Source organism: Hemicordylus capensis, chromosome 6 (assembly GCF_027244095.1).
Source record: "Hemicordylus capensis ecotype Gifberg chromosome 6, rHemCap1.1.pri, whole genome shotgun sequence".
Classification (NCBI taxonomy): Eukaryota; Metazoa; Chordata; class Lepidosauria; order Squamata; family Cordylidae; genus Hemicordylus; species Hemicordylus capensis.
In genome coordinates, this window is record NC_069662.1 from 16,570,167 (window position 1) to 16,587,095 (window position 16,929).

A 16,929-nucleotide genomic window follows, 5' to 3' on the forward strand; every position below is an offset into this window, starting at 1 on the left:
TCAGATAGGCATCCAGGAAATTAATTATTGATCACATATGCCCATTATATAATAATTAATTTTTGATACATATCAGATATGTCTTCCAAGGAGAACATTTAAATATTATTGTATTTGTACCTTTACAAATTATTGTATGGCTCCTCATGAATACTAATCCTCTCATTTTTATCTAATAGTAGTATTACTGAGATTGCATAGATTTTTGAAACAAGCTTTTTCTTGTTGTCTTTGACAGTAAGAAATTCTCAAATGATGTTAATGATCTATTGAGATTGGCTACTCAAGATACATTCTGTATATATTTATGAATGTGTAGGTACTGCTGGTGGGGGAGAAGAAACATAATTTCCAGATATTTGACAATATGACATTACTCTGCCCTCCAGTGTTACCTCTAAGGCATGCGTATGTGTGTGCCCCACACAATTTTTTTGTCCACTCAGTTAATTTTAGATCCCGCTCAGATTGAATCAGGTATACTGTACTCCGAATGCAGCATCAACGCACACTGCCTTGATACTGCTGCCCAGAACAAAACTCATTCCACACACAGATGGGGGGGGGGATAGAGGGAACACTGCTGCCCTCTTGCAAAAAATCCATACACCTAATAAGAGTATTTCTAGACTAAAGATCAAAATTAGTACCCTCTCTTGCTCTCTGAAACATGTATTATTTAGGGTTGCTGCCAGAGGGCTGCTTCTGATTTTGCAGAACATAATTTTTTTTCCAGAGCATGAGAGTGAGACCAGAAGAGTTCCTCTCTTGTACAAGACTTTGCACAAGCAATCTTGAAAACATTCTTATTGGGCTGTTGGAAAGGTAAAGAGAGAGGGTAAACCACATGTGCCACTCTGAACTCTATGGAGAAAGGATAGGATAAAAACTAAATAAGTGCATGTTTTTTGACTCCTGATCTGAAGAGGGTAACATCAGCAAATTGGGTGGAACTGGAGAGGGGAATAATGGTTGAATTTTCCACCACTTAGTAAAAATGATGAAAAATAAATCCATATGCTTCCAATTCATTGCATTAATCTTACAAATCATTGCACGAAATACAATGAACAACATTTACTAGCAAGGGGCTTTAAACACACACACACACACACCCCTACCTACCTCTCTTAGGGGTTAACACGAGAGACATCTTCACATGCTAGAGGGGACCCGGAAGAAGCGGTAAAGGGGAGGGCGACAACAAAAAGGACCTTCCTGTATTGTGTATGTGTGTGTTTTTCCTCTGCTCTAGGAGCCCCTCGGAAAGCAGAGCCAAGCTTGACTTGAGGATATCAAAGCGGGAGAGCCGTCAACATGCGTAAGCTGGTGAGCGATGGGAAGTCCAGGGCTGGGTTTACTTTATGTACTATTTGAAACTTTAAAAACACACAACTGTCTCTCTGTTCTGAGCAGTGGGACTTGGGCAAAGCTGAGATATCCGAGGGTCGGGCTTGTGATTTGGGATGTGGGGTACTGGGGACCACCAGACCGGCAGTGGAACTCTGCGGGCTGGAACAGCTGCGCAAATTAGGGGGTTTCCCAGCCGCGTTTCTTACAGGATCCCTTCAAACAGCTGCACGACAAGCAGAAATGCGACCAGGGCGCGGGGGGGGGGGGGGCTGCTGTCACCGCCCCCTTTCCCTTGTAACTCGCCGGTTTGTATAGCTTTGCAGCGTCGGGGAAGACAGAGCAAAGGCGGCTCCTGCGTTTGCCATAATCTGAGACAAAGAAGACGCATCTTTACACTCCCAGGCTTTTAACTAATATTGTTTTAGTGCTGTTTTAAAATATTGTTTTAAAATTTTTAAATTGTTGTAATGTTTTGAACGTTTTGTTTTTGTTTTAACTAATGTTTTACTTTCTGTTTTTATTTTAACCCCTGCTAACTTGGCAACCCCTGCTAAACTTGGCAAAGAGGCACCTTTTAACATGGTGATTCTCTTTATTTAGCAGGGAGAGAGTAACTGGCCCCATCCACCCCCAGCACAGTGCTTCCAGTGACTGTTGCTGGTGTCTATCTTGTTTCTTTTTAGGCTGTGAGCCCTTGGGGGACAGGGATCCATCTTATTTATGTATTATTTCTCTGTGTAAACCGCCCTGAGCCATTTTTGGAAGGGTGGTATAGAAATCGAATAAACAAACAAATAAACCGCCCAGAGACGTAAGTTTTGGGCGGTATAAAAATATGTTAAATAAATCAATAATATGGTGACCGTCTTGGTTGCTGAACCACCCACATCCCTCCCTCTCTGCCCTTGGGTGGTGAGAAGCCCCTCCAGTCTTGGCAGGGAAGGGAGTAAGGAGTGCCCAGCCACCGCTTGCCAGCAGACAAGGGAGTGAGACGGCATGGGATGGGATGGGATGGGAATAGCATCACACAGGGGAGAAGCAGCCCAGTGTGATTATATGCAAGCCGCTGGGATCCTTCTGGATCAAATGATGGGACAGAAAACCCACAAAACAAATACTTTTATCTTGGAGTGGTTTCTGGGTACAGGGAGAGGAGTGAGGGGTAATGGTCAAAGTGTGGGTGTGTCACGTGGTCTGTACTGACCAGCTTTGGGAAAGCGACAGTCTCTGCCTGCTTGGCATCTGACCCTGGCGTCTGACCTTTAGAACATGACAAAAGCTGATCTAGGAAGAAGTAATGTCTCAAAGGAATGGAAACGTTTCCAAAATCCTGCTGAGATGCTTGTAGAATGAATGCTAAAGAAAGGCGGGTAAAGCATATCCCATTTGAGAATGTAAGTGGTGGTCACCACTTATTGTGCCTCAGAGGAGTCCCAGTCTAAGATCTCTAGCTCTTCTTGCTTTGTAGGTTTTAGGCGTGTGCTTGTGTCACTGATTGCAAATGAACATACGAAGCTGCCTTATATGGAGTCAGATCTTTTGGGCTCATTGTTGTTTACACCAGTGCTTTTCAGCTTCATCATAGTATGGACGGGTGATACTTGGCCCCATTGCTCTTTGGTGTCTGCAGCTATCAGTTCAGTAAATGAGGCAGTCTGTTTCTTAAGAGGCAGATGGGCTGTCAACCTTGTCCTATTTCCTTAGTCCCTCAGCAAACACAGAGCCCTACCCTGAGGTTTTTTCTTCATCTTGGTGACACTGAAAAGCAGAAAAGCAGAATGCTAACTCCCTTCTCCGGGGGAGGATTCTGTCTTTTTAAATAATACCTTGCTGGTATCCCATATTTCAAGCTTCCCATTAAAAACCTTCTAGGGCTTTAAAGTCACTTCAAGGGCTCAATTCAAAGTGCTAGTGCTAACTTCTAATGCCCTGAGTGGTCTTAGCTAGGACCAGAATACCTTAAGAACCACCTTCTCCCTTATGAACATGCCCGAGCCTTTGGTTAATCCTTGGAGGCCTTGCTGTGTCCCACCTCCATCACTGAAACACTGGGAGGGTATGAAATGGGATTATGGCAATGTCAACATTGTGGAATGCTCACCTTGAGAGGATCCATCAGGCTCCTTGCTTTTCCATAAGGAGTCAAGCACTTAAGCCCCTCTTATTTCAGCAGGCTTGTAATTGCAAAATGTGGCTCGATCTGAAGTTCTAAATGATTTGTTCCAATGGTGGTGCCATGAGTCTGATATTATGGGCCAGTTCTCATGAGCAAAATAATGTTGGTTAGATGGGAATGCATTCCTACAGCACATGTGCTCCCAATTTCTGGTCATGAAATTTCAAGGGTTGGCAACATTTAACTGAGATGAACAACTGGACTTCAAAATCTTAGATTAACAATCTCAGATAAATATCAGGTTGGCATGTTGCCAACACATTGCCAAAATTTTTCAGAAATCAGGAGTGTGTGTGCTGCAGGGATGTATAGATTCTACTCTAACTGATGTTGTTTTGATTGTGAGACCTTGCCCAATATTAACTTTGTTTTTAAATTGTGCTTTTATTGATCATGTTGTTTTGTGATATACATTAGATATGTTGTTAGCTGCTTTAAATATAGTTTTATAGAAATGCAGGAGGAAAAGAGATTAAATAAATAGATCAGGGCTGCTCAACTTCAGCCCTCCAGCTGTTTTTGGACTACAGCTCCCATAATCCCTAACCACAGTGGCCAATAGTTAGGGATTATGGGAATTGTAGGCCAACATCTGCAGGAGGGCCGAAGATGAGCAGTGCTGAAATAGATTAAAAGTGATTGTGATGACAGTAGCCAATGTAAGGCTTTTGCAGGAATATTATTTATTATTTTATTTATTTATTTAAAACATTTATTTACAGACCAAAACTTGCATCTCTGGGCGGTTTACAATTAAAATAACTGAAAACACAATATTGAATCTTGAGACTCCCTTCTGGTCTTTTTTATTTTTATAAAGTAATTTTCTAGTCTTCATGGTTCTGGAGGTAAGCCTGGAAATGTATTGGTAACAATGTTCCAGGAAAACAGAACCCACAATATTTCCCCTTCCGTTAGGACCCTCTTTTAGTTACCAGTGATAAACAGGTGATATTATTAATAGACTAGCTGATCCGTGGCAGAGTTTGCCGCCGCCTTCTTCCCCCAACCCCACCACCACTTCTTTGCTTGCCCACCCACACCACATTCTCCCCCCACCTGTCTTCTTCCCCGTCCCGTCCCGCCCTGCCTGCCACCTTCATCTTTCCCCACCCGCCCCCTGCCCTTCTTCTTCTTCTCCCCCTGTCCACCCCTGCTGTGGTTTTCTGTCTGCCGGCCAGCCAGCCAGTTGCCAGTCGTGGCTACCTGCCTGTCTGCCGGTTGCAGCTGCCCACCTGTCTCTTTCTTTGGCCAGCCACCACCACCGCCACCATATTCTCAATCTAGCCTGTCCCCGTTGCTATCAGCAGCTGCTTGCAAACTCTCGCGAGGGCTGCCACGCATGGGATTAGCGATGGGCACGTCTAAGAGAATGGATAGATAGATTTTGATGAAACCTAATAAGCTAATTTACCCCTCTTTTTCTATTATTTGAGCAGCATATTTCTCATCTGCAAACATCTTGCAACATCTGAGATGGACCAAGAGGAGGAGGGTAAGGAAGAATGCTCAGAGGATAAGAATCGCCTTGCAGGTGTGAAGAATGGGAGACCAGCTCCAAGACCATTCAGTGGAAATTGGGAAAGTGAGCCTGGGTGGAAGGATAATCACTAAGGACTCCTGTGTTATTTGTTTCCTACAGCACTACCTCAGGGTTTCAGACAGTTTGGAAACACAGGTGTTAACTGCCAACTGCGCAAAGAGGCAAATTATAAAACTGGTGATTCTTTATTTTGCAGGGGGGGAGCAACTGGCCCTATCCAACCCCAGCACAGCATCCCTCCAGTGGCTGTTGCTGATGTCTGTCTTAGGTTTAGTTTTTAGACTGTGAGAGACCTTTGGGGACAGGGAGCCATTTTATGCAATGTATTTATTTATATGTAAACCACTTTGGGAACTTTTGTTGAAAAGCAGGATATAAATATTATTTGTATTCTTCATATAACATTTTCCAAGTATGTAGGGAGGTAGGCTTTTTTTAAAAACACCACAATGATTAGAGCAGTATCAGAAATGGGAAATTGTTAGGGTAAACACACAGACAGCTTATTTATAAAGTGTTCCAACAACTAGGTGCTGAACAGTAATTATATTAAAGGGAGCAGAAACTCTGCTTACGAGTAAGTCAACACCAAAAGGAAAGAGCATAAAAAGAGGGAGGTAAAAAGGAGAGATTAGATTTTAAGTTCTTACCATTAACTGAAGGGAAAGTTGTCTCTCTGTTTGTGGGGGTGGACTAGCATATGTATTTAGCTAGTACAGGCAAAGACAGGGAGTAATTCAAGCAAACCAGAGACTGAAAAATTTCCAGCTGAATCTGTCAGTCACAGCATAGCTTGCACATTATATCGGACCATTGATCTTTCTCTAGCCCGGTGTCCTGTTGCCCAACTGCAAAGGCAGAATCATGAGCCCTTTCTGGAGCGGCTGGAGGTGTTAGGAGGCTGGACTATTCTAGGTAGGAGATAGTAATAGGATAAAGAGACAGAGGGGATAGATACGACAGAGTCCATAGAAACAACTCAAGCCTATTGTGCAAAGTACAAGCCCTTGTGGAGTGGCCATATTTTTGTGGGTGAGGAGAGGAGAGCTGGTTTTGTGGTAGCAAGCATGACTTGTCCCCTTAGCTAAACAGGGTCCACTCTGGTTGCATATTATTATTATTGTTATTATTACATTTCTATCCTGCTCTTCCTCCAAGGAGCCCAGAGCGGTGTACTACATACTTGAGTTTCTCTTTCACAACAACCCTGTGAAGTAGGTTAGGCTGAGAGAGAAGTGAGTGGCCCAGAGTCACCCAGCTAGTTTCATGGCTGAATGGGGATTTGAACTCAGGTCTCCCTGATCCTAGTCCAGCACTCTAACCATTATACCACACTGGCTGGGAGACTAGAAGCATGGGATGGGAGACTAGAAGCATGTTGGGAGACTAGAAGCATGAGCACTGCAAGATATACCCCTCAAGGGATGGCACTGCTCTGGGAAGAAGCAGCTGCCAGTCTGTGAAGACAATACTGAGCTAGATAGACCAATGGTCTGACTCAGTATATGGCAGCTTCCTATGTTCCTATGAGGACTATACTGGAATCTCCAGTATAGGTAAATGGTAGCAAATAGTGCAGAAGAGATGACTCTATGATGCTTCAAGAAAGACTTTATCGAAGATATGGGGACTGAGGGAGGCAGCTTTCCTGGTAGGGAGGAGGGTTTGTTCCAGGCATGGCAGGAACTTTATAGAAGGCTTAAGAGACTGCAGTAGGGGCGATAAGAGTGGATGGATCAATAGGACTGTGTTCTTCTCCCTAGGAACGGAGAAGAAGGTGGAGGCAGCTGAACCTGCAAGCAAAAAGGGAGAAGATGGTCGGTTTACATCAGGGACAAAAATTCAGGGAAGTTTAGCAAACTCAGCAGTGAAACATCGGCGAGTGGGCCGGGTAATCTGCGGCGTTTGTGGGAAGAGCTTTGTCAAGACCTGTGAACTGTTCGCCCACCAGCGGATTCACACGGGTGAGAAACCATACCAATGCTCAGATTGTGGGCGCTGCTTTTCTGTCCAATCCACCTTGGCCAGTCACCAAAGCATCCATACAGGTGAGAAGCCTTACAAATGTCAAGAGTGTGGCAAGAACTTCCGGCTGAAGAGCAACTTGACTCGCCACCAGCGGGTCCACGATGGTGTGAGACCATACCGGTGCGAGTACTGCGGGGTAGCCTACAGCACCAAGGCCCACCTGGTCTGGCACCTCAACAGCCATACAGGAGAGAAGCCGTACAAATGTACCGAATGCTGGAAGCGGTTCGGAGAGATCTCCTTGCTGGTGGAGCATCTTCTTTCCCACCAGGGTGATGGTGGTGGTGAAAAATTTGGAACCGCTACCGCTGGACATTCAGGTAGCAGGAACCTCCACCGTTGCAGTGACTGTGGCAAGGATTTCTGCCGGAGCACCACTTTAGCAGAGCACCGCCGCATTCACACAGGCGAGCGTCCTTTTGCCTGTGGGGAGTGCGGCGAGCGGTTCATGCGCCGGGCTCTCTACAATGAGCATGTTCGCACCCACTCTGAAGATGGCCCGCCCAACCTGTGCATAGCCTGCGGTAAATCTTTTACAAAGCGCTATTCCCTTCTTCAACACCAGAGGTCGCACACGGGAGAAAAACCCTACCAGTGCCCAGACTGCCCAAAAAGCTTCATTGCCAGCTCTGCCTTGACACAGCATCGGCGGATACACACGGGAGAGACACCCTACCCGTGTCCAGACTGTGGGCGCAGTTTTAGCCAGAAATCGGTGCTTACAACCCACCGGAGGCTCCACACGGGTGAGCGGCCGTACAAGTGCCAGGAATGTGGCAAAGGGTTTAGCCAAAGTTCGGCACTGACCCAGCATTTCCGTACTCACACTGGCGAGTCCCCATACAGCTGCAGAGAGTGTGGGAAGAGCTTTAGTGGTATGTCGGCCCTCAAGCGCCATCACCTCACCCATACAGGCGAACGGCCCTTTCGCTGCGACCAGTGTGGCAAGGGGTTCAAGCAGAGCTCTACGTTGGTACAGCACCAGAGGATCCATACCCAGGAGAAGCCCTATGCCTGTATCCGGTGCGACAAGAACTACAGCCAGCGGTCTGCTCTTGCTAAGCACTTGAGGACCCATGCCAAGAGCTCCTTGCTTCCTGGCACAGACAGCGAGTCCGTGGACACCAGGCTTTACAAAGACCCATTTGTCCAACCCCAAGAAGATGACAACAATATGGATAATAATGAGACTGAAGGAGACGCTGATGAGGTACTGGTGCTTCCTCCGGGGACATGGGATGTGGAGGTAAAAGAGGAGCCAGAGGAAAATGACATTCAGCTAGAGGAAATGAGGTCACTTTCGTGGTTGAAAAAGGAGGAGCTAGAAGATGTCCACGTGGAACTTACAGAAGAATTGCCAACAGTGTCCCTGTGGATCAAAGAGGAACCTGATGACTGAAAGAGGAGTGTGCCAGATGTCAAGTTTGGGGTTTTTATGAAGGAATGAGTGGGTTTTTATAAAGGGATGAGTGAGCTGTTTTAGAAATGTCTTCATGTGACAAGGGGTTCCAGCTCATGATGGTGAAAGAGCAAGTTTGATCTAAGCATGTTTGCAGTAATCGATCTCTAAAGAGCGAGGTGGGAACGGAAGCCTCTCTAGAAGCCCACATCCTATTTGCCCATTTGCATTCTGTGGATCAGTTCTAGCACCAAGCAGAAACTGAAATAAAAAATGGTCCTGAAAAAAAATCATCTTTAAAAAGAAGTGTCTGGTCCTCACAGCTGCAAGTGCAAGTCTGATGGTATAGGGACAGAATGCATTGGTGGGGGTCATCGCAACTAACTAATGGGAATGCTGGAGGGCGAAGAGAATGAGAACTGCTCCAAGGGGCTCAGAGACCTCTCCTTCCCACACTCAGACGGCATTATAGGATGCAGGGCCTAAGCTGCCAGTCTTTTCCGGTCGTAAGGTCCAGGCTTTGTTCTTCTTGCGTGGCCAGGTAGTGATGAGCCCTTCCCCACATTGCGTTAGCTCATAAAGACACCGCAGGGCAGTTCACACACGATTGGTACTTGGGTAGGAGACGTGTCCTACCCAAGTCTGGAAGCTGTGCACACTCCCCTTTACCAATTGTGTGGGAGTAAAAAGCAAGTGGGGATGGGGAATGACTCTCTGCTAAGCAGCAGCTGGGTCAGAGGGCTTCTCCCCCACTCATTAAAGAGTTGGGTACAGCTGCTGGGTAGGACGTCTCCTGCCCAGGTACCAATGGTGTGAACTGCCCTAGTGGTCTAAGTATTATTGGGATAGAAGTGGAAGTTTCAAGTGGTTTGGGCAGAATCAGGTCCAGTGTCTGCTCTCAGGTGGGAATTGAGCAGACATCCAAAATATCCAGTGTGGCTCTCCCGCCCCACAGCATAGGAACCTGCCATATACCGAGTCAGACCATTGATCCATCTAGTTCAGCATTGTCTACACAGACTGGCAGTGGCTTCTCCAAGGTTGCAGGCAGGAATCTCTCTCAGCCCTATCTTGGAGAAGCCAGGGAGGGAACTTGGAACCTTCTGCATGCAAGCATGCAGATGCTCTTCCCAGAGCAGCCCCATCCCTTAAGGAGAGTGTCTTACAATGCTCACACGTCTCCCATTCAAATGCAAACCAAGTGGATCCTGCTTAGCAAAGGGGCCAATTCATGTTTGCTACCACAAGACCAGCTCTCCTCCTCTACACACAGCAGAAAGTTATTTAATGGGAAGAAGATTTAGGATCTAAATCCTTCCTGGTGTCAGCATCTCTGAAGCATTGCTTGTCATCCTTTTTTGCCAAATGGGGATCCTTCGCCTCTTGTTTTTATGTTTTACTCTTTTATGGCCTCCCGGGTTAAGATTCCTCCACCAAATATTTCTGTGGTCTAGAAAAGAACACAGAAGAAACCACTGCTTCATTATCCCTCTCCCAGGCTGTAACTGGGGTGGGGTGGTATTTCTGTTATATAAATTGTGTGTTTTTAAGGTGCAGTAAATCTAGAGAAAGAAAACAAGAAATACTCTGGAGTGCATATGTTACAAAGTTTTCTGCAGCTTGGAATTTGTTGAGACTCTGAATTAAAGAGCATATATTCTCTTCTGCTGAATAACTGACAACTATTCAAAAGAAAAATATGTAGCAATTTTCCATTAGAGCTGCCCTCAGGACAAGATCTTAAAAAAAAAACTACATTGATTTGTCTGGTGAAAGAGTATCATCAACAGTTGAACAAAATCACAACAAATCAAATCGGACAACCCAGCAGGTACCTTTTTAAAAGAAGAAATCTGTAGAAAGGAATTTCTACAACAAAAGTTTTAATACCCAGTTTTATAGGGGAAAGCTGATAAAGAAAAATGAATTTGAATAACCTTGGTTCAACTCTCAACTTAGCTATGGGCTCATTGGGATGTGCAGCTTTAGCAAACTCTTATAATATCCAGTTCCACAGTCTGTAAAATAAAAGCATTAATGGCCTACCTCACAGGGTTGTTGTGAGGGCTAACACTAAAAAGTGCAGTGTACGTTATAAATAAGGAATTGCTTTTTGTGTTTGAACAGATGAAAACCAGAACTCTGTTTGCATCTCTGTAGCTTTGCAGTAGCCCAAGGCCACAGATGAGTGACACTGACAAGCAGTTACTTCATTTTAAGAAGCCAAATTAAAATCAACAAGATGTAGCCTAAAGCTAACACAAATGCAAGGAACAGATTGTAATAGCAGGGATGCAAATTATAACTACGCAATATAATCTGTAATTATATTGCAGTGCTGGTTAGTCCCACTAGGAGGGACAGCAGCAACACAGTTCACCTTTGCAACAGGAAACTCCTTCACCACAATGATGTGTGCAAACTGGTATAATATCCTCACACCTCAGGGACCATAGCAAGATATCCCATCTGCATGTAACAAATGGAGAAAACATGGTTTGTTCACCTTTAAAAAAAAGAACAGTTCCCATAAGTATTCCTCAATGTAAAACAGACATGCCACAAGATATGCTTGATTGCATAGGCTGGATGGGTCTGCTTTTGGATTAGGGTCAGTAGGGACCCATCTAGATCAGGGGTCTCAAACTATGGCCCTCTGGCAGATGTTGACCTACAACTCCCATCATCTTTGGCTACTGGGCATTGTGATGAGAGTTGTAGTCCAACAGCTGGAAGGCTGCAGTTGAGATCCATGATCTAGATGAATTTTTGGGTTTTACCAATATTATGAAGTTTTACCATTTTTATGGTCAAGGCCTTTCAGAGGCCCAGGGACTGAATGTTCATTTGAGGAGCACCCCTACCTTCTCATCTCACTGCACCTTTTTTGTCAATGCCATTTTTTTCTCAGAATGTATTGTCCCACCAGTGCTGATGTGGTTCCCTCCGTATGTGAGGCTTGCAATAGTTCTTCCCCCACCCACCCCCAAAAAGGTAAGAGGATTAAGGAGCTGGGAACCAGGACAGATAGATCCCATTCCCAAAGCTGGGCAGCATGCAGATAAACAGATCTGCACATTCTCTTCTTACCTGCATTCGTCCCTGCTTCCAATCCCCAATACAAATGCAAGATGGAGGAAGAAGGGTGAAATGGAAGTCGGGAGCCACGTTAATTTGTTCCCCGGATTGCTTTCATTTTCCTCTGAGAGAGATCTTTTCCCAGCAGACACTCTCCTCACTCACACCTGGCTGATTTAGCTGTGGAGCTGGGGTCAAAATAAAAGCAGGGATGGGGACCAATAAAATCGTAGACCATCAGGAGCGAGGGAGGTATACTGGGCTCATGGGCCTGAGGTTCCAAGTTACCCTCTGAGAACATCATTCCTTCTTCCCAACCATCTGCCTAGTCGCACCTTATTTCTTTCTCGACAAAAAGCAGGAAAAGACTACAGACATATTACAAACATACTTTGCTGTTATCATTCAAGTTTGGGGGGGGTGGGACAAACCCCGCCAGAAGCAAATTGGTAAATAAGAGACACGTTCCTTTGGAAATATAACAAACAAAAGCAAGGTGCATTTTTTAGCTTCAACTTTGGCCCTCCCCAGATCCAAACACAGAGACCGCTGAGACTTAACTCCCCCTGCCCTTTTATGGCTTCGCAGTGTCCCCATTGGTGAGTCCAGATTCCCACACGCCCCTTCGTCTGGCGAATCAGGAATGTTACCTTGTGTCCAATGCCTTCCGGCAGAAGAGCTGTTCTGGCGTAGAGCGTCCCCTCTCCTGACGAGGGTGCTCGCTGATTGGCTCTTTGTAAAGACCTTTGGAAATACCAATGAGAAACCTCCATGCGTCCTCTCTAGCCAACCTGTTCTTTTTTTCCTCCCCTTCCTAGCGGATTCTCCGCCCACTACAGGCGCCGAGAAGTCGCTAGGAGCTCGGCTGCAGGAAATGGGAAAGCTGAATGCCTTTTGCGCTTTGCCTCCAGCAATACTGTCTTCCTTCCGAAGCTGCTCCTTCCGTGTCTGTGTTCCCCTCTCTGCTTCTTTTGTTCTTGCCTCTTCTTTGCTCCTCGCATTCTAGATCATCTTTCTGCGTTGCACGATGGAGGGACAGCATATAATGGCTCAGGTGCATATCCAGACCCCAATCTCCTCCTCCTCGTCGTCTTCTTCCGTAGCTGGGGAAGAATCCAGGAGGCTGCCAAATCCTGTGCGAGTGGCAGCCCGGGAAAGAATGGTGGGAGGCCGTTTGTTGGACAGTCATAGCCTGGATGGGATAAGCCAGGTGTATGGAGCCTCCAAGGCCCAGGAAGGCAGGAGGGCCACCATATCCAGTGCCTTGGAGCTGGAAGGGACAGTGAGCCATGATGGGGACCTGACCCACTTTGTGGCCAACAACCTGCAGATGAAGATCAAAATGAGCTCCCGGGGCAGTCTAGATGACGCGGAACCCACCTCCTCCTCGTCAATGTCATCGCAACTGTCTGTTAGGGGCAAAATGGCAGACATCCCCCCAATTGACCCACAGGTGATTCGGGATCTGGAGAGGCTCACGAGAGACGTGGCACAGAAGGTGGACCAGATGCTGAGAGTCTTGAACAGCTCTATCCAGAACATGACAGCCCTCAGCGTAGGGTACATCCAGACATACCGGGATGCTGTGGACAGCTTGGGTGAATCTGTGGACATGAGCATTAAAGGGATGTACACTCTGATGGCAAGGTGTGAAGAGCTGGATCGCTCCATGCAGCCTGTCCACACCCTTACAAAACAGATCCGGGATATTAAGAGGACCCTGGAAATCTTTGAGGCACTTTGCAAGTAGTGCACTTTTTAGAGGAACTGATTAACTTGCTCAGTGGCGGGGAATGCAGTAGGGAAGATGCTTGATCTACTGTGATTCATACTTCTAAAGGGAAACTATATGTGTTTTTTTCTTGCACTATAATAAATGGATTGTGGCTGTGTTTCTAAAATTTCATGAAATCTTGCCCCCTTCTAAATATCTTGGATCTTTCCCCACATTCGCAATCTAGAAACCAAACTGGGGGGCCTAGCTGCTCAGCTCATCTTGTGCCCCTTCTTCCCCACTCAACAAGGTTTCTGCACTGCTTCATCCCTGTTGAGATCCTCGCTATGTCACATCACTTCTCCCAGTGTCATTTGATCTGTAACCCTACTTCTCTTTTCAGTCACACTGGTGTCATGACCTACAAAGTTGATAAATCAGACGTAATTGTGTGCCAGTTATGAACAGGAGATGCAGGTTTTTGCAGCTAAGAGATATAGTAGTTTTGCATGTCATTTCAGTTGAACCCACTGGTGTCAGGCCTCAGATTCTGTTTCGGGTCATTGTATCTGATTCCTGCAAAATGCATGACATGAGGTATTTGTCTTGTGTCAATATATGGTGGCTAGAGAAAAGGAATGCTTTTTGAGAACTTGCAGAGTTTCCATTCCTAGCTTACTGAGTTGCCATGGCCAGACACCTTGTAAATGGGTGGCTGCAGCATTGGCCTCAGCATTTTTGGTTGATATAGGGAATGGGAGCATCTGTCAGTGGATAAAGTGTAACTAGATCTTGTGTCATCTTGCATTATAGCCCAGTCAGACACCTCAGTATTTCATATTTCACCTTCATATTTCACTTTTCAACCTATGAGAGGTCCCATCACCTATTCAGAGCTTTGGCCTTAGAACAATCCAATTGGCTTTTTTCCTTTTCTGATGAGCTGACTTGCATAGGAACAAAAGAAGCCCAACACAGGACTTTCAAGTGGACTATGTTTAGTAAACACATACATCAGATGATGGGGTTTGCTCTGGATTCATAGGGAACAAATATTGCTGTTAACCAACCAAAGAACATTGCCATCTCTCTACATGTTATCTTGGGGTACACCATTCAAGGTGTAATTCACATTTCTGGATTACACCCTGCAGAAATATTAATTTATTCAGTCTGCACTTATTTTTTATTTATAGCTCTTGTATAATATATATTTATTATAGTTATACCTTGTTTTTGATCCAAGACTAAAAATCCCATTCTGGCTTAGAGCAACTAAAATCAATCACAAAGATACAATAAGATAAATACAATAAATAAATAATAAATAAAAGATACATAAAATGTAAGGGATACATATATTATCTCTATGTGCCTGTGGCGGGAAGACAAATTTGAGTTCGGAGGATTGCAGCACACAGTTCCTGTTTGAGATTGCTTGTTCTTTGAATTTTGTGGTGTTCTTGTCAAAGCCTGCCTGTCTAGTTTACTCCTTCTATGCATTTTTAATTAAAACCAGTTGCTGAACTTTCATAAAATGCTGAATCAGTGTTTTGATGACTACAAAAAAACAAAACCCACCAAATCTTGGGGGGTTTCCCCTAGCAATTAACAACGGTTCACCAAATATTGCAGCATCTTTGCTTGGTAGAAAGGATTGGTATTTTTGGGCTCCGTAGCAAGGATTGGCATTGTTGGGCAGCTGCTGAGGGCCCAAAGCCTTCAGAAGGGCCCACTGCAGTTCCCCTAGACTACTTCCATGCCCATGGCGTTCATGTGGTGGCGGTGGCAGAGAATGGGAGCCTACCCAGCTAGAAGGGGATCCATGGAGTGTTGAGAGTTCCCTGAAACCTAGAGTCAGCCTTGCCTGGCAGAATATAAGGAACTGGTAGTAGTACCAGTTCCTGCATATAATGATGGGGGAGATGCTAATCTGCTGCTCTCACCCCCATCCTCCCAGCTGCTGGAGGCTACTAACTGCAGGGTTCTACAGCCTTGCCTGATAATAAAATCTCTTATAATAAGATCACAGCAGCTCTGGTCGCAGACACCCATGCCTTGATCATACTGAGCTTAATTACTGCAATGCTCATGTGGCTATCCGTGAAGAGAGTTCAAAAATGCTGAGGCCAGATTGTTGTTGGGAGTCCAGTGTGACCCCTATATTCCATAATTCCACTGTCTTCATTGGTTTCTGATTTGTTTCCTGGCACAATTCAAGGTGCTGATAGTTACTTTTTAAGCCCCGCCACCTAATGGCACAGTGGGGAAGAAACTTCCCTAGGGAGCAAGAGGTTGCTGGTTTGAATCCCTGCTGGTATGTTTCCCAGACTATGGGAAACACCATCGTTTGAAACATCATATGTTTCCATATGTTCCATATGAAACACCATATGTTTCCCAGACTATGGGAAACACCTATATCGGGCAGCAGCGATATAGGGAGATGCTGAAAGGCATCATCTCAGACTGAGTGGGAGAAGGCAATGCTGAACCCCTCCGGTATTCTACTAAAGACAACCACAGGGCTCTGTGGGTGTCAGGAGTCGACACTGACTCGACGGCACAACTGTACTTTAATGTTTGGGGCCTGGATACTGTAAGGACTGCAAACTCCCATATAAGCCTGCCTGAACACTAAAATATTCTAATGGATCTTTGTTCCAGATCCTGCCTGCTTCAGAGATACATTTGGCAGTCAACTGGGATAGGGCCTTTTCAGTAGTGACACCACACTCCCCACAAAGTTTTGATGTACTCTGAGAATTACTTCTTTTCACCATTAGGTGGGTGAAACCCTTTCTTTTTCAACAAGCTTGTTGATTTTGCAGCCGTTTCTCAATTTTTGACACATTATTTAATTATGTGATTTAAATAAGTAATGTATTGTTTTATTGTATTTTTATAATTCTCTGAACTTCTGCATTGCTTTTAGTATGCAGATAGAAAAATACTCTAGAAAATGTATGCCTGCACGTATGAGGACTTCACTTCCAGAAGCATGGCCCAACTGAAACTGGGAAGCACAGAAGACCTTTCTCGAGAGAAAGCAAACAGCTTTTGCAGTCTGGTATAAGGCTGAGATACCCCTGGAATGAGTTTGAACATTTCTCACTTGAAAGCAATTAATCATGAGGAGTAAAAAAAAACCCAAAACATAAGCATAATTTCATAAGCATAAGAACAGTCCTGCTTGGTCAAGCCTAAGACCTATCTAGTCATCCTGTTTCACACCACACTATGTGAAACAGGATGCAGGACTAGATAGGCCTTGGGACTGATCCGAGAAGCCCACAGGCAAGAGCTGAGGGCATGCACTCACTTGTTGCTCCCCTGCAACTGATATTTAGAGGCATTTTGCCTCTGAGGCCGGAGGTGGTCTATGGCCACCAGACTAGTAGCCATTGATAGACCTGTCCTCCATGACTTTGCCTAAGCCCCTTTTATATCCATCCAAGCTAGTGGCTATCACCACATCCCATGGCAGAGAATCCATCCAAGCTAATGGCCCTAGAGTAATTATGCGCTGTATGAAAAAGTACTTCCTTTTGTTGGTCCTAAATTTCCTGGCCTTCAGTTTCATGGGATGACCCCTGGTTCTAGTGTGGTGAGAGAGGAAGAAACATTTCTCTCTGTCC

The 16,929-nt window shown here is 45.3% G+C and overlaps 2 protein-coding genes across 5 annotated transcripts; both read left to right on the top strand.

Annotated features, from left to right (window-relative positions):
* The first annotated feature begins 1,171 nt into the window (after positions 1 to 1,171).
* LOC128329584 (zinc finger protein ZFP2-like) lies at positions 1,172 to 10,620 on the top strand. Of its 4 annotated transcripts, none has more exons than XM_053261073.1 (3): positions 1,172 to 1,329; positions 4,969 to 5,114; positions 6,836 to 10,620. In XM_053261073.1, the coding sequence occupies exons 2-3, from the start codon at positions 5,006 to 5,008 to the stop codon at positions 8,497 to 8,499; spliced, it is 1,773 nt and encodes a 590-aa protein (XP_053117048.1). In that variant the 5' UTR covers positions 1,172 to 1,329; positions 4,969 to 5,005; the 3' UTR covers positions 8,500 to 10,620. The 4 variants fall into 4 exon arrangements, with proteins under 4 accessions (XP_053117048.1, XP_053117050.1, XP_053117052.1 ...); XM_053261075.1 differs by having other exon boundaries at positions 1,173 to 1,329; positions 4,969 to 5,063; XM_053261077.1 differs by having other exon boundaries at positions 1,173 to 1,329; positions 4,969 to 5,024.
* A 1,680-nt stretch (positions 10,621 to 12,300) lies between these two features.
* Positions 12,301 to 13,471, top strand: LOC128329588 (BLOC-1-related complex subunit 6-like). Its single transcript, XM_053261090.1, has one exon. The coding sequence runs from the start codon at positions 12,605 to 12,607 to the stop codon at positions 13,325 to 13,327; it is 723 nt and encodes a 240-aa protein (XP_053117065.1). The 5' UTR covers positions 12,301 to 12,604; the 3' UTR covers positions 13,328 to 13,471.
* The last annotated feature ends 3,458 nt before the right edge of the window (positions 13,472 to 16,929 follow it).

Coding starts and splice junctions, on each gene's coding strand:
- LOC128329584 (XM_053261073.1), top strand. CDS start 5,006: ATGGACCAAGAGGAGGAGGGTAAGGAAGAATGCTCAGAGGATAAGAAT. Junction 5,115..6,835: donor ATTCAGTGGAAATTGGGAAA/GTGAGCCTGGGT, acceptor TCTTCTCCCTAG/GAACGGAGAAGAAGGTGGAG.
- LOC128329588 (XM_053261090.1), top strand. CDS start 12,605: ATGGAGGGACAGCATATAATGGCTCAGGTGCATATCCAGACCCCAATC.